This window comes from Ruditapes philippinarum, unplaced genomic scaffold (assembly GCF_026571515.1).
Source record: "Ruditapes philippinarum isolate M1 unplaced genomic scaffold, ASM2657151v2 ctg2933_1_1_1_1, whole genome shotgun sequence".
NCBI classification, from domain to species: domain Eukaryota; kingdom Metazoa; phylum Mollusca; class Bivalvia; order Venerida; family Veneridae; genus Ruditapes; species Ruditapes philippinarum.
Genome location: NW_026862688.1, coordinates 192258 through 214754, shown reverse-complemented (window position 1 = coordinate 214754; position 22497 = coordinate 192258). Strand labels below are relative to the sequence as shown.

The 22497-nt window shown below is 29.9% G+C and overlaps 1 protein-coding gene across 1 annotated transcript in view; it reads left to right on the top strand.

The window, feature by feature from the left end:
• Nucleotides 1–17676, top strand: part of LOC132719893 (protein phosphatase 1 regulatory subunit 36-like) — a 37170-nt gene extending 19494 nt beyond the window's left edge. Inside the window, exons 7-13 of the mRNA XM_060703845.1 lie at nucleotides 11657–11712; nucleotides 12233–12332; nucleotides 12515–12544; nucleotides 14967–15041; nucleotides 15347–15445; nucleotides 15763–15908; nucleotides 16829–17676. Coding sequence (XP_060559828.1) covers nucleotides 11657–11712; nucleotides 12233–12332; nucleotides 12515–12544; nucleotides 14967–15041; nucleotides 15347–15445; nucleotides 15763–15908; nucleotides 16829–16896 — 574 coding nt within the window. The 3' untranslated portion in view covers nucleotides 16897–17676. The remainder of the gene's footprint in view (nucleotides 1–11656; nucleotides 11713–12232; nucleotides 12333–12514; nucleotides 12545–14966; nucleotides 15042–15346; nucleotides 15446–15762; nucleotides 15909–16828) is intronic.
• The last annotated feature ends 4821 nt before the right edge of the window (nucleotides 17677–22497 follow it).

The following is a 22497-nucleotide window of genomic DNA, read 5'->3' as shown; positions in this document are numbered from 1 at the left end:
TAATTTGTATGAAGATGAGAAGTGTAACAAGACTATGAGATATATTTGTTGTACATGAACACAAAATACTCAGAAGTGAGCTTTTGTTATAGCAGTTGTCAGTTGTCCATTGTAATCCATAATTAATAACAGCATCTCCTTAAACAATATGGTTGACATTTACCAAACTTCACAGGACTATTTCTTAGTTGGAACTGTACAAAAGTTACATAAATGGTTAAAGTTTGGTGCCTAAAAAGCTCATATGGTAAAAAGTGGAACAGCATATGCTTACTTTCGAAATCTTTTTTTTTTAGAAACTACAGCTTAGATATATGGCATAACATTACCTAATGGTCTTCTTGAATATGCCCATCAGTGTCAGAATTGGTCCTGGCTTATAGGTCACTTAATTTGCAAAGATTTATATAGTAAAATACATTTAAATCTAGTGGAGATTCGCAAAGTCCATTGCAAGATATTTGGTGACATTGCTTAGTTGACAATCTATAAAAGATTTATTAAAAGTAGACCTTGAATCAAACCTTGCCTCTTCATGAGATTTCCTAGCAATATGTCTTGTGTGTGCGATCTCGGTCAATATTGTTGCTGAGGCAGTCACAGATGCTTTTACTGAGGACTGAGATTTGTTTATATTTGTCTCAAAATGGAGAAAAAGAACTGTAAAATATCTTTTTAAAAAACATTCAAAGCTATAAGTGATATATTATTTAAAAGAGTTTAATTATCCGTCCTATATTGTTGTCTGTGATAAAGTTATTTCACTTGTTGCATTTAAGCTATTTCTTGATTTACTATTGTACATTATAATTTACATTGAACACGGTTAGGATGTAGATTTTACCTCAAAAAATAACAAATTTACCTTCGTAGACAATAAAGTTGTTACGTTTTTTGCCTTTATTGATAAGACTTTGTACGTCACTATTCAAAATGCACTATAGTACATACATTTTGAATTACTTAACCAAATTTCAATAAAACTTGATTTAATAGATAGTTCACAGTTGATGCATATTGAATATAGTGATATTTTTTTCTTTGTATGAAATATTTTATACAGATTTTTCCTGGTGAAATGTAAAAGCCAACAAGCCAAATATCTGTTCCCACAAATAAAGAACAAGATAATCGTTTTGCATAACATGGTGTTGCCAAGGAAAATTATCTTATTGGCGAGCACTTGTTACCTGATGATGATGGTTATCTATATGTTAGGACATGATTTGTTGCCAATCAAATAATTATGAACATTAACTAACGAGTTTTCAGCAGGAAATTTATCTGCAACAACTTAGATACTGGATAAAAGTTTTGGTATACATTATATATTTTAGAACTATGCTGTTGTTGTAAAATGTCAGTGGCCAAATTTCACACTTTATATTATTATAATTATTGAGTTTTGTTCCAATAAAACTTAAAATGATATGTTGTTTTCTTTTTAATCTACGTTCATTAATTAATTTATTCATTTAATTCCATCAATTTACTACATCAAAACATGCAAATTAATACTACTATACACAACGTAAAAAAGTACATTGTCACTCATGATTGATTTATAGAGACTTATATTAACATTTTACCTTACATTAAACATTTTACTAAAAAACTATTTACATATTGCCAAAGCTAAGAAGCAGACCCTATTCATAACATTAATATGATATTATAATTATGAAAAAGGCACTTCTAAATGCTAGGAAAAAACGCTAAAATGGAAATCAACCCGATTCGAAGAATCTATTTTCTTAGGGGTTATTACAGAATACAATTAACAATTAGAAAAGAATTACTTTATTTCGAAAGATAAAAATATCGTCTGTTTAAATAAAATATTGTCTGAAATTAAAATCAACTAAATAATATCTTGCATGTTATTGAAGGACAGAGCCGTACTATAAATGATTTGTTTCTAATATCATCAAAGTGCAGTTGAAACTAGCACGAGTTTCAGTTCCAATTATATGAGATGTTATTTAATGTCCATATGCAGGGATTGTGACATAAACATAAATTTAACTTCCTTAAAGGTACATGCCTCCAGAAGAGTCGAAATATTTCAATAAAATCAAACTTGTGAAAATGCACTAAGGTTTACGTAAGGAAAAGTAATATTTTACATATATGCGATAAATTACTGTTTTTCAATACTTACAACTATATTTTTACTGCGTTAATAACGAAGTACAGGCTATTTATGCATATTTTGACCACTTTTTGGTAATTTACGTGGTGTGTAAGTGCCATTGATAATGTGTAAGTTGCTTCCTTTGGGTTACTTCACAATATTACAAATTCAAATACATTTTAAAAATTTTAATTAAAATTGGGATGAATCTGGAGTCGTGCTGCTTTAACTTGATATAACACCCGTAAAGATGAGAATGCTTATTGTCATACACCACTAAAGGAAATCCCTCACACATAGGAAAGACGAAAATAGCAAATCGGTTTATATGACAGCCCATGTGATCGACTGAGCCATTTATGACTTTATTTTTGTGCACTAGTCATTATTACAATTAAAAATACACGAGATCTTTGTTTCAACAAGTATTGTTCTTTATGATTTCCCACAACAATCCTAATCTATAATGTATACTTTTTAATAGGTATTCTGTATGATTATAATTTCTAAAGCTCTGGCGCGATTTTTCCCCTTTTTCCAAAATATTCAATGAAAATAAGCAGTAAAAGCGATGAATGTAAACTGATAAAAAATGAAGCAATCAAGCTGAATAAGGAGTTTAAACGTTTTTGGGAGGAGTGCATTTTTTTCACAAAGGCCTGGAAGGAGAATTTAAACTGGCGCAGATAATTTTCTTACTTTTCCTCCTTTTTTCTTTCTTTCTTATTTTATTTCTTGACTTTTTTAAAATATTTAAGACATACATGATTGATTTGAGCGTTACTTTATCGATTCATTTCAATCATGTCTATAATCATTCAAAGTTTAAGAACATTCTCAGTGCTAGTTTAAATTTAAAAAAAAAAATTCTTTACCTTGGTAAAAATATTGCACTGCTCTGGGGAAAAACGTCTTTAAAAAAGCAAATATGCATCATTGATAACACTTTGCAATCGTAAATCATGATACTATGTCCTAAACAACATCAACCGTATGAGTCCTGCATAAGGCCACTATTGCATGGATTTCAGCTAAGTCTGTGAGCGATCTAAAACAGTAGCTAAAACTTATAATGAATATCGCCAACATGAAAATTATCTCGTCGCTTAGAGACATTTTATATTATTCCATTTTTCGAGAATAATTTCTAAGGTTTAATATAACGATAAGGAGGGATTCGTCTTCCAAGGACTTTTTTAATTTTTTCTTTGGAACCAAGACAGGTTCTCTACAGTTATTTCTACAATGATTATTGTTTTATCTAGAAATATTATTTCAAAATCACTAACTTACCTTATAATGTACAAAAAAAAAAAATTAAATAGTATTCTGTGTCAGCTTTGCCTTTTAAATTAAATAATTAATTAATATGTTATAGAATAAAAAAACAATAGTGTCTACTGAATTATACAGGTTATACTCTGATCTGAATTTTTATTTAAAGTCACGTTTGCATAAACTTTACAACAGAATATTCTTATTTATGTACCCTGGAATATTGAATGGGAACTATACCATTTCGGAATGTTACGATCAGATACATTTAATCCAGCAATAAGAGTTAAGAATGCGCCAGAAGGTAATGTACCAGTAAATCTTCTTCATTGACATCATTTCCTAATTACCTATGTACTGAATGTAAATGATGCATACTGAAAGGCTTACATTTAATAGACAGATTAACACTTCATTACTTCAGCATCAATTGTTTTAAATCCTTTTTTTTATTACAGATCTTAATTTAATGACATGACTAATCTAAACCACGCTGATACATGTATCTCAATTAGAATATTGGACTATCATAAGAACATGTGCAAATCATCGACAATTTGGTATACTAGTATAAGGTTTAAAAATGCTGAAATATATCGAATCAAAAATACTATTTCATTTTACCCATTATATAATTTTATAAGACGTAATTAACTAGACTCTTGTTATAATAGATGTAAAAGAAACCAGACTATTTTCTTAAAGCTTTATAAGATTTAGTTATATTTTTATATATTTATGAAGACTTTTAAAATAAGAATAGCAATATATGTGATTTACATTACATATTGTACATTTTCACGATTTAAGAATGTATTAGTGTACTGTGTAGATTCTTCTCACAACAAAAATTGGTACAAAAGTACAAAAGCTTACAGTTGATAACAATCTTCATACAAATTATTTTTCAGCTTTCTCCCATGAACAGATAAGTAAAAACAATTGTTTTAAGATAAAAATCAGAAGCACATGTTCTAAGAGAGGAATTGTGTAATAATTGAATGAATAAAGTCTACGTCATAGCAACTTGAGACAATCAGATGATACAGACCTTGCATAGAACAACCAAAGTCACAAAGAAAATAAGTTATAACTTTAAAAACTACAAACTTCTTTATATTTTAACAAGATTGAAAGATAATTTAAATCTTTTTTTTTAAAGAGCAGCATATAAGAATGATTTTCTATAGATCTAGTAAACCAATGATGTAATGATTATCAGACCTGGAAATAAAAGGGTAATGACCGAGTAAGAATGTGGGTGGGTAAAGTTTATACTTGCATTCTTTGAATAATAGCATGTAATAACACTTAGCTCAGCTAACATTAATGTCTCTGTCAATTCATTTATTCAAAATTGTGTGTTAGATTCACATTTCTGGTATAAAAGGACGTTTTGCAAGAAATAGCTCAGTAGTAATGTATCTTGGACTTTAGTGTACCTGATAAAAATTACCTTTCACATTAACCAGAAAAGATTCTTTAAAATTTTATCTACTTGATTAATTTTTGAAAGGTTATGTTTATTGTACATGTTGTATATTATGATCAAACTTCGGCTATAAAGAGTTTGTAGTATTAAGGTATGGTTTATAATGACTATACATGTACAGCTTTGAAGTACGTGTTACCTATATTATGTTTTATATTCTTCACAAGCTTACAGTGGACATTTCAACAAGATTGTATAGTAACAAAACAGCTAATAGACAGACTATAGTACTTTGTCTGTCTAATGTCAGCTTATATTGATGAATGTTACTATAGGCTATAGAGTTCACTGATGATATTACTTGTAGAATATAGTAAAGGATGATTAAGACTTTTTAATGCAGTATCAATTGATTAGCTGTTGGTTTTGTTGTTGTTTTTTATAGGGGGGGGGGGGCATTTTGTATAGTGTATTGTGAAAGCTCAATTTGAAAGTAAAATTAAGGTATATCCAGGTAATTCATAGTGAGTGTATAATCTTGCAGCTGCTACAAACTATGACAATGATGAACAAATTCTTGTTTGATCTGGTTTCACCAGAGAGTAATAAAATGGTTCAAAACATTTAGATTTTTAAAGGTATGTATAGGTGTGGTAGCTAATCATAGAACATGAATGATTTCCCCTACAGGGATTTAAAGTGTAATTCAACATAATTACTATATAGCAACAGGTATGTTATTGTAGGTGGTGAGCCTTGGGTTCCAGATTCATGGTTTGTGATTTACATAGATAAGTATAAGATAAAGATTATCACTAAGTTTTTCTGCTGCTGAATTATCTCCTCCAGTAAAGTGCAAAACAGACAGCTGGCAGATAACACTACTTCTACTCATACATTCCCAAACTTGAAATAAGTTTTATGTCAGAACATAAATCTTTGAAGTTTTTATTATGTTGTCTTATTTAAAATCTTTATTATATGTATTATGACCCAAGTTTTCATTTAAAGTGAAAATAACCAAGAGTTTATTTATAAAGGTATGGTTGTTTTAATGCTTCCAAATTGTCCATGTTATTTATATATGTGACCTTGACCTGGTGTATACAGACTATATGTATCTAGGACAACTTTTGAGTATCAGTTGTATCAGAAATTAGAATCAAAGTTTTATGGCCTTTTAATTATTGCCTGACAGGTAATGTAACAGTTATTACATCTGAAGAATTATAGTGATGCTAATCTTATATCTGCTGAGATACTTAAATAACTATATTTCTTTTCATTTCTGTGAATCATTAATGTCTTATACTAGATTCCATTTTGCTGAATAAGCAGTTTCCCATATTGAATACACATACGAAAAAGTGGTGGCCCTTGAAAAATATACAAAATTATAATATTGGTCATTTTGAATGACCATGCAGTTTGTCTTTTTCTGACAGCTAATGCTCTTGTTGAAAAATAACTACATACTATTTATATAATCAGTTAGCTCATATTTATAGTTTCATATTTTTGTAGAAAATTTATAATAAAATAAGTAAAAATGTTTTTCAAACTTGTAAATGTGAAATGATTTATTGTTTTCAGGGCTAAGTCATCAAAAGTGCGGTAGGAATACATGCACCATATTATAATGAAACACATTATAAATATTGTTGTGTTTAAAAAATGTAGAAAATATAACATTTCTTAGTTTTCGAAAACTAATAAGAAATTCAAAATTAAAAAAAAAGATTGTACTAAATATTGCGATACCAGTACGAAAGTGTAATTTTTTCTGCAATAAAGCCATTATTTAAATTCAATTTTAGAAATGTTTGAAATTGAAATAATATATAAGTGCATATGGCTACAATAAATAAGAATGTTAATTTTCTGCATGTTTACATTGCATGCCACATGATGTATATTTCTACAGAGCATGCAATAGTCTAAATGTTGAAGTTTAGTGTCAGATGATAAAAGTATAAATTTGAGACAGCACTCGTCTGGTATGTTGTCTGCTTGTTATATATACATAATGTATACTTACATAGATAAATTGATTGTCTGACTGACATTAAGGTCTTGTACACTTGTTAATTAATTTGTTATTGTAGAGATAATTAAATTTGTTGACATGAATATTGTCATGATACTACATATATATTGTTTGTATTATTATTGTTACATGATATAATGTAGAGGAGGTGGCCATTTATCTTTTGTCTGATATTCTGAAAATTTTATTGGAATAACTAAAGTAAGAGTTTCGGGTTCGTAAACTGAATTATGCCATTGTGCGGAAAATATGGGTTTCTGAATAACAAAATAGAAAATTTTCATTTTTATGGTGCAATAGCTGTTGACAATCGCTATCCGCTCATATGTCCGTTTACAGGAATGTTGGACATTGGTTTGCTTATTTAGTATTTGTCGAGTTATGGCCCTTGACTTAGTGAAAATTTTGCAATTTTCAATTTTTGTGATGCAAGCTCAAGAAGTATTTGACCTTGAGTCATGAAACTTAATAGTAATGTTGGTCAGCATGTGTAGTTGTACATCTGATGTTTTACTTGTTTTTGATTTCTTTTAAGCATATTTTAGGATATAAAATTGCGATTTGGAATTCTTGCAGATCAATATTGTGAAAAATCAAGATGTCGCAACATTGGACAAATTGGATGTCATTTTTATGTCCGGACCACTTAGAGGGAGGGGAAGTCATGTAGAATTTCCTTTTGTGTGTCCGTCTGTCATATTTTAAGCCAGTAGACTGACAAAACAGTAGAAGTGAAGGCTGCTGTGTGCTATGGACACATAATTTTCTAGTTATTGCTCTTTCTTTCCCCAATTACAACAGTCTTGGTAATCCTAAAATGTTATAAAAAAGGCATGTAATCAAGAAGGTCTCACTGTTATTTAATTTAAAGAACTACAAGTCATGCACTTTTAGTGTATATTTGTTTGCAGAAGTAATTTGACTTAATTGCTGTTCATGATTAAGCGTTCTTTAGGGAAATCAAGAGTTTCCTGTTTGGTCAACTCATTACAACTGAAATGAAAGAAAGTTTGTATATTTTTCAGTATAGTGAACAAATAAATATTTTAAGAGTTGGGATAGGTTGACAGATGGGTATGTACAAGAGATAGAATGTTATATAAACCTAGATGTTGTAATATGTTGTAAGAATATTGTTGAAGCCATATTTGATATTGGCGATAGTGTGAATGTTGTTTAAAACAATATGTTCATCTTGAACCGCAGTATAAAAACACAGAAACAATAATGTATGACAATGTTACCAAGTTTTTTAATCAGATATTAACAAAGTGCATTCACAGACAACTGTTTAAAGGTAAACTCAGTTTACATCAGCATGTGACTGATATACTTACTGAAGTACAACTAATCAAGATTGACATTTAAATTATATATGTGCCATCATATTTGACTTATCAAATATTGAATTGTTACTTCTGAGATAATTGTTAGTAAAGATACAAATAACATAATTAATGCTTTCCAAGTAAAATTTACAAGGGATGTCTGGAAAGTTTTGAGACTTACTCTATAAATAAAGAAATCTCAATATTTTACTTTGATATGCCATATTATGACACATATATATAATATATAATCTTCCATGAATTTAGTTTCAACAATGCAAAACAAGAATTTCATTACATACACATCAATATATTACATAGCACTTTGACTAATAGATGTTACATCACTGTCCCTTCATTTCAAAACAATTCAGTGAAGTCCCTTTAAGCTAAATCTTATTACAAACATGGATATAATTTCCCTATAAAATAAATATAAAAAAACCAAGTGCTCTGATCAATGTGTGATCAGTTGTTATGGAAACAGACTTATATATAATACAATAAACCCTGATGAAAAGAAATTATTATAAAAATGATCCTATAAGTCTCACAACTTCCCACATATCCCTGTTAATATGAATATATTTTATTATAAATGTATGATATAAATGTTTATTTTTCTAAGAATATAAATTCTGTTTCTTGTGTTGCTATGTTATTGCTTTGATTTGATCTAAAAATTAAAACAATGGGGCAATATACATGATATAGATTATATATTTGCAAGGAGAAGATGAATGATTATGCTCTTTACATGGCATAGTGTTGTTTTATGCATTTCTCTCTCTTTGTCACCACAATTATAATTCTTAGATTGTAGAGCTGTTAATGGCAGACAAAATTCCTGCCAGTGTTTTCATATGATGTATAGAATCAAATATCAAGTTATTATAGGCTACAAAAAAGTATGTCTGCCAATTTTCCCAGAAAATGTTCAGTGATATTTTTTATAAAAATAGTAATTTACAATGATCAAGATATTGTATTTGTTTTTATCCTCCTAGTTTCTTAAATGGAGTTGTCAGCTACAATTGTAATCAATAAGGGATATTAAGATGCAATTTGAAGCTGGTAACCCAGCAATATAGAGCCTGGTCAGACTGCACAAAGATTAAAGTCTGACCTGACTCTGTACTGACAGCAAAGGCTATTCTCTGAGAATTCAAATATTCTATATGGTTTTGATTGAGGGAGCAAATTTAAGAATACCATGTTATAATGAGATGTGATGACAAATACAAATATTTAAACAAATCTTTGGTTTTTATTGTATATATATTTTAAATATCTAGCATCGTAGTATCAAGAAATCAGTTGGAGATAATAATTAGTATAATTAACTGTCTCCAGATTTAATAATTCACAAATCTTTGCTACTAATGATAAATAGCAAAGTAATGTTTAAATACTATATACTAATATTTCTACTAATCAGTATAATAGCTTACTTTGTTTTTATTTCAGTGAACCAAGTCTTTCAGAGAAGCAAGCCTATGCTGATTCACTGGTCAAACTTCAAGCTGCAGATATATTTAGGACGTGTCTACTGTGTTCTTGTGTTAGGACTTGGTTTAGAGGAGCAACATCATATGTCATGTGGAATGTATGTTTGTCTTTCTCTTTGACTTACTTAATCATAGTGGTGTGATTGAACATAAATTTTTAAACTACTGTAAACTTACAATCTAACGAAATGTAAACAAAACAATTACTGTCGAAATGTTTTTATAACTGTTTCTTATTGTACTCTGTAAAGAAACTGTAAAACAACATGGAAATGATGATAATGCAGTGTAATGCATTCACTGTAAAGTTTCATGTCTGCCATCTTTATAACTTAAAAGGATCAGTTTAGTTCTGAACTTCTGCAGCTGCCATACCAGGCCTTCGGTCACAAAATGATCCCCGTTATAATCATTCCATAAAAAGGCAAAGGTGTTTCTAGATAAAAAAAATTGTTTGTTTCTTTCAATTCTGTCTTTTATATTATACTTACAATGTTAGATGTATGATTATCTATTTATAGATCAAGAGTTTCATCAACAGACAAGGACAGGGCTATGTTTGAGGTCAGTAATTAGTCTATTTACAGTTACTTTAATATCTTGTTTACTTTTAAGTTTTTAGAATTGCTGTAAAATAACATTTTTGTTAGTAAGTGAAACACGATGTAAAATACATCATCATTCTGTAAAATGACCATGGTAAATAATATATTCCAAATTTATTTTCATCAAATTGTTGTATGTATTATGTAACAGACATTAAACTGTAATTGTACCAATTTATCATTTTGACTACCTTATATTCTACTTCTTTTGTTTGCTAATTAATTAATCTTATATAAGATCTGAAGCTTTTACTCTGATTGTTTAAATTGAAATTTATTAACAATTTTAAGTAAATATAGCCAGTTTCATGTGATAACAGAAAATTAAGAAAAATTGTACATCCAAGAACAGGAACCTTCCAATATACTCATAGGCTCAAAGCAAACTCATTAGGCCAAATCTCTATTACTTTTCGAAAAAGTAATATACTTTTTGACAAAGTAATATACTTTTTGACAAAGTAATATACTTTTTGACAAAGTAATATACTTTTTGACAAAGTAATATAGTTATGCCCCTGTTTAACTTGATTAACGTTAACTTTAATAGCTTTGAAACCAAAACATGTTTAAAAATGACTTGCAGAATGACCTGGCTCTAAATTGGTACTATAGAATAGTCATAATTGTTGCTATCATTGTAATATTAATATATGTACTCCTTCATTTCAGACTCTGTATTCTTTTTGTACATTTGTGGTATGGATCACATTTAGACGAAAAGATTTTGAAGCTGTTAAAAAAAGAAGTGGGAAGGTAACTATATAATGAAATGGCAAAAAGCAATTTATTTGATAGGTTTTACAGATAGAAAAAAAATCATTTTGTAATGACAGCTATACCAAACGAATATTCTTAAATGTGTATGCTGAAAACAAAAATAAATGATAACTGCTGTACATGCTTTGTACTAAGATAGAATTGCACTGTACTTGGCACTACATATAACTTAAGTAGTGCAGTGTGAAATAAAAAAAACTTTATCGAAAATGTCAAATGGAAAGATTGGCAGATTAAAGGTTGAAAATACCTGCACATAAAATCATGAATGACAGCATTCTCTATGGAGTGTAACAAGTTTGTTAAATTAAGAATTCATTAAGGGAAATTTTACACTCAGAAGTAGATGAGAAGTTAAAGCATTTTACATTCATAGCGAAGAAGGTTAATAGTTTGTAAATTAGCTTTAACATTAAAACATGATTTTGTGGTGTGCAGAACACATTATGGTAATATCCACATATCTCTACTACATTAAACAAATGCATTGTGATGTAGGGAAGATTTCTGCCTGTTAAACTAATGAATGTTGTTTTCTTTATTTTAGAATGTTACGATCAGATACATTTAATCCAGCAATAAGAGTTAAGAATGCGCCAGAAGGTAATGTACCAGTAAATCTACTTCATTGACATCATTTCCTAATTAACTATGCACTGAATGTAAATGATGCATACTGAAAGGCTTGCATTTAATAGATAGATTAACACTTGATTACATAAGCATCAATTGTTTTAAATCCTTTTATTATTGCAATTTTTTGTATGATGAAAATACTGATGAAGGAATTAACACAGATTGTCTGTTAATTAACATATTGATATCAAGAGCATCTACGTAATATGTAACAATATGTGGAACTTATAAATGTGTGTTCAGTGTTCATATTTACTGGAACTATGATATCTGGTAAATCAATTAATAAGAGATATAAGTAGATCATTTTATTTGATATAAAGAAATTCCTTAACTATAATTCAACTTACGTACAAGGCTTTCTGAATACATTTAAACTATTCAACACCTGTTATAATCAAATGAAGATATGTTTATATTTGAGAAGCATTATGTAATATATATGCAGTGATGACTTCCCTGTCTCACGTTTTGTAATAACTTTCAGAGAAAGAAACAGAGAAAAAAGAAGAGAAGTCTGGTGAGGGAAAAAAGGAAATTAAAATTGAGAAGAAGATAACACCTGCTGAGTACAGACGACTACACCCGTGGGTTTAATTTGTAAAAACACTAATTATAAGATTAGAATAACAAAGCATGCCATAAACATTTGAGATTTACAATTAGATCATGATCAATGTACCAACTAATTTCTTTCAAATCATGATTTTTACATGGGTGTGTTACAAAATCGTGCTTTTGTGAATCTGTTTTATTTTTTACGTTTCAGGAAAAGACCAGCTATCAAGTCTATTATACAGTAAGTGAAGTGATTATTAATGTGAAAGTTAGATATGGTAATTGGATGTGAGATATAAACAACAAATGTTTAACAAAAAAAATATTTTTATAGTCTTAAATGCTGCAAGCCAGAATGATTTCTCTCTTTATTTAATTCCCATTGAATAAATTAAGAAACAATACATCCCACACCAGAGTATGCTGAATTTTGTTTTAATCTACAAAGCATGCTTTAGGATGATTTTGTTCACAGAAACAAATTTTCAGAATAACAAAAACTATAAAGGAGTAACAGTTGTGATTGTTTCAGGTACACTATTTGAATAGATTTTTTCTAAGGACTTAAAGTATTTCAATTTTATTCCATTTTTAGCTCGACTATTCGAAGAATATGAGAGCTATTGTAGTCGCGTCTGCGTTGGTTAAAGTTTTTTGTAAATTCAAATATCTCAATTATTGCTTGAGATATTCAATTGAAACTTACAATACTTATTTATAGAAACAATGTACATCAGTTTGACAAGTTGGATAACTCAGCCTACAATATTGACAGAATTATGCCCCTTTTTAACTTAGAAATTTTGGTTAAAGTTTTTTGTAAAGTCAAATATCTCAATTAATGCTTGAGATATTCAATTGAAACTTACAATACTTATTTATAGAAACAATGTACAAGTTGGATAACTCTGCCTACAATATTTACAGAATTATGCCCCTTTATAACTTAGAAATTGCATATCTCTGCCTGCAATATTTGCAGAATTATTTGCCCCTTTGAAACTTAGAAATTTTGGTTAAAGCCCAACTTAAAGGTTAAAGGTCTTCAAAGATATTTACTTGAAACTTTACACATGTACTTAGGGTCATAATTGGCGAGTCATAATTGTATGCCACTGACCAAATTCCATAACTCTACTCGCATTTAGGCTGATTCATCTCCCCTTTTCTACTTAGTCTCTTGGTTAATGTTTACATGCAAGTTTTACATATCTCAATAATTATTAAAGATATTTATTTAAAACTTCATATATGCAAATTATGCATTTAGAATCATAATTGTAGGTCACTGACCAAGATCCATAATTCTATCTTGCATTTAGGCTGAGTTATCTCCCCTTTTTCAACTTAGAAATTCATGGTAAAGTTTTGCTTGTAAGCTGTTATCTCCATAACTACTGATTCACTGAAGAGTTTGTGCCTTTTTATGGGACATTTTTATGCATTCATAATAATAAAGCAGTGATTTACTTGATAAAACATCTTAATAACAAGCCTATGTACCTTTCTGGTCAATTTTATGTATTCATAGGTAATTAGCATTATTATACTCAATAAAACATCCTTGTGACGATTTTTGAATAGTCGAGCCAATACTGTCCTCCGACAGTTCTTGTTTACTTTGGAAATTGATTTACAGAAATCACCTTGTCAGAACCTTAATAGTCCTCAATCATACATATTTGGTTTGTAGCATGTATAGTGGTCTTGTTCAAAAGAATTGCTTATTGACTAACTTTTGAATATTGACTTACTTTTTAGCTCGACTATTTGATAAGAATAAGTTGAGCTATTGTAGTCATCCGAGCGTTGGCGCAACCACTTCTGTTAAAGTTTTTGTTATGGCTCAAATATTTTCAAAGTCCATTGACATATGGCCTTGAAACTTTGCGCACTTGTTCACCATCATGACCCCAACCTGTAGACAGGAGGAGATAACTGTATCAAGCATTTTAACAGAATTATGCCCCTTTTTTCGACTTAGAATATACATTTAAGTTTGCATACCACCTCTGATATTTTCATATTCTATTGACATCTGGCTTTGAACCAAGTTGAAATTTATAGTCTTCTTTGAGAGCATAATAGGACTCTCTTCAAGGCCTATAACTGTAACATGGATTTAAAGAAAAAAAAATATGTTAAAGTTTTTGTAATACTTCAAATATTTTCAAAGTCAATTGACATAACGCTTTGAAACTTTGCGCACTTGTTCACCATCATGACCCCAATCTGTAGACAGGAGGAGGTAACTGTATCAAGCATTTTGACGGAATTATGCCCCTTTTTCCACTTAGAATTTACATTTAAGTTTGCATACCACCTCTAATATTTTCATATTCTATTGACATCTGGCTTTGAAACAAGTTGAAATTTTATAGTCTTCTTTGTGAGCATAATAGGACTCTCTTCAAGACCTATAACTGTAACATGGATTTAAAGAAAAAATTTGCCCTTTTGTAAACTTAGAAAATTTTACATTATCAAGGCTTTTTTTACTATCAAGCACTAAGAATAGTCGAGCGTTGCTGTCCTACCGACAGCTCTTGTATATTTTAAGATCCATAACATGAACACCATTGTTTATTTTATGTTCTCATAACATATTTAATACCATGTTTATGATATGTAGAGATTTATTTTGCATATATTTGTTTTTTCAGTCAGAGATCACCTGCTATTGTAGCAATACTGCCCTCCCCTAAAGAAGAAGCTCACTGGTTGTTCAAGACACGCAAGTAAGATATTCCTACTGGTCTCTGACAATCATACAGCCTGTTTTTGTATCCTAACTAATGTTTTAGTGTAAGATTTGTTTTCACTTTAAAAAATTGCAAGTTTGAAGTTTACAGATGTTTCCAGTAACCACATTTACCTGAAATTGACATCATTGACAAATGGAGTTGCATGATGTTTTATTTTTAAGACAAGTCAACAATTGAAATTTTTACGTTTCATACTTGGGATTCTGCTACATTAACTCTTTGTTGTCGTTTATTATAGTAAAGTTTATGAACAATTAGCTATATTATAATATTTTCAGCTTACTTGGTAAAATGGATAATGAGAAAGACAAAGAAGACAGTAAAGATGATGATGATCCAAACAAAACAATCTTTGTCATTGACAAAAGAAATTTTAAGTATGTCTCGTGATTTATCTACAATTATACACTACTCTTACTTTTCAGTGTAGTTTCGTTTAACTGATGATAAAACATCAAAAGAAATCATTTTATTTTGCCAATTATATAAACTTAAATTAAATTGTGGCTCTGATGTTAATAAGATATTAAATAAGATTTGTATGTATAAATTTTAAAAGCTTAAGCTCTAAGGAATAAATTAAGACATAAGAACTGCATTAATGAAGTTTGATTTATGAGTTGTTAAAGTTTGATAAGTTGTTATATTTTTTATGTATAGATATTTAAATTAATGGAGACTTAATGTTGTTAAGAATCGGTATATTGGGTGACTCCCTAAGTCAATATAACCCAGTAACATTGTCACCAATGGGAGCTGAAAATGAGGATGAGGACAATGAGGGTGAAGATGGGGAACAGAAACAGGCTGATGATAATACTGCTGATAAACCTCAAACTGGTAACTTATTATTGATTTCCTTATTAAAAATATTATAATTCATTATATTAAAGGGAGTAAATCATTATGATGTCAAGAATAAGCATTTTGTTATCAACAATGCTCTATTCGGAAGGAAATACTGTCGTTGTTAATTTGTATGAAGATTAGAAGTGTACGTCAAGAACTTAAGATATGTTCACAAGACTATTCCTTATTTGGAACTCTACAAAAGTTGCATAAATGGTTATAGTTTGATGCATAAAAAGCTCATATGGTAAAAAATAGAAAAGAATATGTTATCATAATCTTTTCTCAGAAACCACAGCTCAGATATATGTCATAACCTTATGGTCATCTTGATCATTCCACTATGAATCAAAATTGACCCTGTCCTAGAGGTCACTTAATTTACGCAGATCAATATAGGAAAATACATTTAAATCTCCTTGTGGGAAACTGCATAGTCTATTGCAATATTTTTGGTAACATTGCTTAGTTGACATCTAGAAAAGATTTATAAATCGTGGGCTTGCCCCTTTATGACCTTTCTTGACAATAAATCTCATGTGTGCGATCTCGGCCAATGTTGTTGCTCACTAGTGTAAAGTTTTCCTTGGACTGAAAGAACATCATATAAATAAGGGACTACATGTATTGTAAGAAATTTGGAAATAATATGACAACAGAAAACATTAATTCACAGTCCAAACTTATTTGAAACTAAACTATTTAAAAAAATCAATCTAGAGAAATACTAAATAATGAAAAATGTCATGATAGAGCTGCATTGCACTTCCGGTTAGTACTAAGCAAATGCATATGTTGGTTGTGGAGAAAGCCCTTTTTTTCTTTCTTTCTTTTTTTAAAAAAAACCTTGAATATTCAATTGTCAAAATAGAATAGATGTTTAATATGTTATTTCTTGATATTATTTACAGACAGAGGTATGAGTCGTACACAGACAGCAGTGTCTGAGGCAGTCACAGATGCTTTTACTGAGGACTGACATTTGTTTATATTTGTCTCAAAATGGAGAAAAAGAACTGTAATTAAAATATTAAAAACATTCCAAGCTATAAGTGATATATTATTTAAAAAAAGGTTTAAGTATCCGTCCTATATTGTTGTCTGTGATAAAATTATTTCACTTGTTGCATTTACGCTATTTCTTGATTTACTATTGTACATTATAATTTACATTGAACTCCGTTAGGTTGTAGATATTACCTCAAAAATTAACAAATCTACCTAAGTAGACAATAAATATGTTACGTTTTTTTTCCTTTATTGATAAGACTTTGTATGTCACTATTCAAAATGCACTGTAGTACATATATTTTGAATTACTTAACCAAATTTCGATAAAACTTGATGTAACAGATAGTTCACAGTGGATGCATATTGAATATAGTGATTTTTTTTTCTTTGTATGAAATATTTTATACAGATTTTTCCTGGTGAAATGTAAAAGCCAACAGCCCAAATATCTGTTCCCATAAATAAAGAACAAGATAATCGTTTTGCATAACATGGTGCTGCCAAGGAAAATTATCTTATTGGCGAGCACTTGTTACCTGATGATGATGGTTATCTATATGTTAGGACATGATTTGTTGCCAATCAAATAATTATAAACATAAACTAACGATATTTCAGCAGACAAAAATATCTGCAACAACTTAGCTACTGGATAAAAGTGTTGGTTTACATTATATATTTTTTTAACTATGCTGTTGTAGTAAAATGTCAGTGGCCAAATTTCACACTTTATATTATTATAATTATTGAGTTTTGTTCCAATAAAACTTAAAATAATATGTTGTTTTCCATTTTTATGCCCCAGAAATTTGCACGGTCTGTCTGTCCGTCTGTGCATCCCCACTTCATTCGTGTCCGGACTATAACTTTGTCATACATTGAGGGATTTTGGAATAGCGTGGCACAAATGTCTACCACATCAAGACGATGTGTCGCGTTCAAGAACCACCTCCCTACTGACTAACATTTTGAAGTTTCGCATTATCACAATTAGAGTTAATAGGTATACACATTCGTGTCCGGACTAACTTTTTCATGCATTGAAGGATTTTAGAATAACTTTGCATAGATGTCTACCACATCAAACATGTGTCGCGTCCAAGAATCACGTCTCTACCTCAAAGGTCAAGGTCACCCCAACATTTTGAAGTTTCACTTTATCACAAGAGTTTATAGGTACACACATTTGTGTCTGGACTGTAACTTTGCCATGCATCGAAGGATTTAAGAATAACTTGACATAAATGTCTACCACATCAATATGACATGTCGCGTTCAAGATTCATGTCCTATTCTCAAAGGTCAGGGTCACACTACCATTTTGAAGTTCACTTTATCACAAATATAGTTTATAGGTACACACATTCGTGTCCGCACTGTTACTTTGTCATGCATGGAAGGATTTTGAAATTACAAGGCACAAATGTCTACCACATCAAGATGACATGTCGCGTCCAAGACCCATGGGTCAAGGTCACACTAATAGTTTGAAGCTACCCATTCTCTCGAGAAGGGTTTTAAGATACACATTCATGTCCGGAAGTAACTTTGTCATGCATGGAAGGATTTTTAAATAACTTGACACAAATGTCTACCACATCAAGACAATGTGTCACGTCTAGGGCTCATGTCGGTCCGTGTGTACAATCATGTCCAAACTGTAACATTGTCGTGCATTGAAGGATTTTAATAAATGTCTACCACATCAAGAGGATGTGTCGCATCCAAGACCCTTGTCCCAAGGTGTTAAGTATGCTTTGAATAGCACTTCATTTCACAAGAACAATATTAAGCAATTAGATAATTTCATTCTCTTTTCTTTTCATGATAATTGCATGCTTGAGAAATCTTTTCGGGGGCATTCGTCACTTGTGGGACGATTCTTGTTTATCCTACATTTATTTATTTAATACATCAAAACTTGCAAATCAATACTACTATACACAAGGTAACAAATACATTGCCACTCGTATGATGAATTTTAAGAGACTTATATTACAAATTACCTGACATAAACATTTTACTGAAAAACTATTTACATATTTCCAAAGCTAAGAAGCAGACGCCAATCATAACATTAAAAATGATATAAGTATGAAAAAGGCACTATAAAATGCTAGAAAAAGACCGCTATAATGGAAATCATCCCGATTCGATCGTAGGCGAACCTCTTAATAGGAGTTAATACGGAATACAAAAAGAATTTTAAAAAATACTTTAGTTGGAACGATAAAAATATAGTCTGTTTAAAATATCGTAACAAAATATTGTCTTAATAAGAGAGTGATTTGGAAAAAAAAACAACTTAATATCTTACATGTTATTGAAGTTTGAATGAACTGACAGAGCCGTACTATAAATGATTTGATTCCAATATCACCAAAGTGCAGTCGAAAATAGCATAAGTTTCAGCCTCATTTATATGAGATGTTATTTAATGTCCATATGCAGTGACTGTGACATTTAAAGCTGCATTAAATAAAAGATGTTAACATTTTTCTGTCGGCTTAAAAATAAAGCATACTATAATTCCTTTAACATTTTAACAGTATTGTTGTAAACTTCATTAAAATTGCCCATAAGTTATGATTTTAAAAGGAAACCCCACGGTAACACTAAAGTTGGTATACGAATTTTAACATGCAAATGAAGACTAGTATAATTCTACGTCACAGTGGTAAAATCAATTGTTACTATATGGATTATTTTAAATATGAGATATTCTTGTGCAAACAAACAAATACCGTTTTAGTTTCACGGTGCATTAGCCCTGTCGTTAACAAAAAAGTAATCATCTCATAAAAAAGATCGAATTTGAATGAAAACATCCGTAATATAATGTGCAAATATACCGTTAAATTTGGACTGCTACTTAAAAATGTGTGTTGATTTTCTATTGATGTACGGATGACCCAAAGGCGGGGTTTCTGCAAATAGAATACTGCCGATTTCGCCACATGGAGGTTGATGAATTTTAGGCTTATAAAACTCATTTTTGTTGTCTGGACACCAAAATTAACGAACTGTAGCTATTTCTTTTTTTATGAAATTTATTTAATGCAGCTTTAAATAAGCATAACTTCCTTAACTTGATATTACACCTGTAAAGATGATAATGCTTATTGTCGTACACCAGTATAAGAAATCCCTCAGACATAGGAATGGTGAAAATTGGCAAAATCGGTTTATATGACAACCCATTAGATCGTTTGAGCCATTTATGACTGTTTGCACTAGTCATTATCACAATTAAAATTACACGACATCGTTGTTTCAAACAAGTAGTGTCCATTACAATTTCCCACAACAAACCTTATCTATAAATTATACTTTTTAGGTAGGTATTCTGCATTATCATTATTTCTAGAGATTTGGTGTGATTTTTCACTTTTCTAAAATATTCAATGAAAATAAGCAGTTAAAACGATGAATGTCTGTAAGCTTATATCAAGCTGAATGTTAAAGCGTTTTCTGGCATTTTGTCACAAAGGAATAGAAGGAAACTTTAAACTGGCGCTGGGAAGTTTCTTTTTTCTCTTGTTTTTTTCTCGATTAAAGACATACATTACTGATTGAAGGTCACTTCATCATTTTGTGTCAATTATACTCTATAATCATGCAAAATTTAAGAACGTTTTCGGCGCTACTTTAAACTTTGCATTTGTTAAAATATTGCACTACTCGCAAAAACGTCTTTAAAAATAAAATATGCACCCTCGATCTTGTGATACAAGACATACTTTGCTATTGTAAAGCATGAATACTACTAGCTCGTACCATGTGATTAACATCAACCGTTTAAGAGTCGTGAGTAGAGCCACTGTTGCATGGATTTCAGCTGATGAGTTAATGAATATCGCCAACATGAAAATTATCCCGTCGCTTAGAGACATTTTATATTATTCCTTTTTTTTTCAAGTAACCTTTCGAAAATAATTTCTAAGGTTTAATAATACGATAAGGATGATTTGTCTTCCAAGAACTTATTTTTAAAAGTTTGCTTAGGAACCCAGTCAGGTTCTCTGCAGTCATTTTCTATAATGATTATTGTTTTATCTAGAAATATATTTCATAAACACTAACTTACCGAATATCAATGTATGAAAACGTGTATTACATAAATTCTTTGCAATTTAAAGCGATTTGCTTTAATAGTAAATAATGATAATACTTATATTTGTTTTCCTACTTATGTAGAAGCAACACCACACTACATATTTGAAATTACATGTATTTTCAAAAGTTGTGCAGTATTTCCTGTGAATTATTATTATTGAAATGTAATATACAGTTATACAGTTTAAACAATGACTGTAAAAATCAATGTCCCTAAAACATATTTCGACAATTATTTAAATAGTATTCAGTGTCAGCTTTGCCTTTTAAATCAAATAATATGTTATAGAATAAAAAATAGTGTCTACTAAATTATACAGGTTATAATCTGATCTGAATTATTATTTAAAGTCGTGAAGGCAATAATTTTACAAGGGAATATTCTTATTTATGTAGCCTGGAATACTGAATGGGAACTATACAATTTCAGAATGTTACGATCAGATACATTTAATCCAGCAATAAGCGTTAAGAATGCGCCAGAAGGTAATGTACCAGTAAATCTTCTTCATTGACATCATTTCCTAATTAACTATGTACTGAATGTAAATGATGCATACTGAAAGGCTTGCATTTAATAGATAGATTAACACTTGATTACTTAAGCATCAATTGTTTTAAACCTTTTTACTATTGGATAGATACATGTGTCTCAATTAGAATATTGGAACACATAAGAACATGTGCAAATCATCGACTATTTGGTATATAAGGTTTAAAAATGCTTATTTATATCGAAATCAAAAATATCATTTCATTTTATCCATTATGTAATTTTATAAGCATTAATTAATTAGACTCTTGTTATAAAAGCTGTAAAAACAGACTGTTTGCACGATGCTTTATAAAATTGAGTTATATTTTTCTGTCAAACAAAAAGACTAGCTAAAGGGAAAATGAAATTAGGGAGAAATTACATCTTCTACATGTACTAGACTTCATTTGTGAAGACACTTCTTATAAGAATAAGAATAGCAATGTATGTCATTTAAAAGGCAAGACACCAAATTTACAAAATTTTACAAATAATTGGTAAAGTCATTATAAGTTAGAAATCATTTCTGGTCATTGCATTTATGTCCAATATTTTAATATTCTCTTTGTATGTTTTGCTTATCGTGAAGAAAGAATAATTTTTATTGCGATAAATTAATGTATATAATACCAAAGTAATGATTTCAAGATTCGTTTGTTTGTCAGATTGTCACGCAATTTTTGTCAAATCTTGTTGGTCGATCCACCTCATGTTTTCCTGGATAACTAACCATTAATTTTACAATTTGTCCGCAAGTTACCGACTTCTTATTCTGCACGATTTCCGAAAATTAACTAAACATCGCCCTAAAAGTAAAAAAAATGGGGAGCTTGCTTAAACGGTAATATTTACATTTCTAAGAAAATTTGGTACATATCATTTGACCTACAAATTAAATTGGTTGAAAAAAATGTGTGT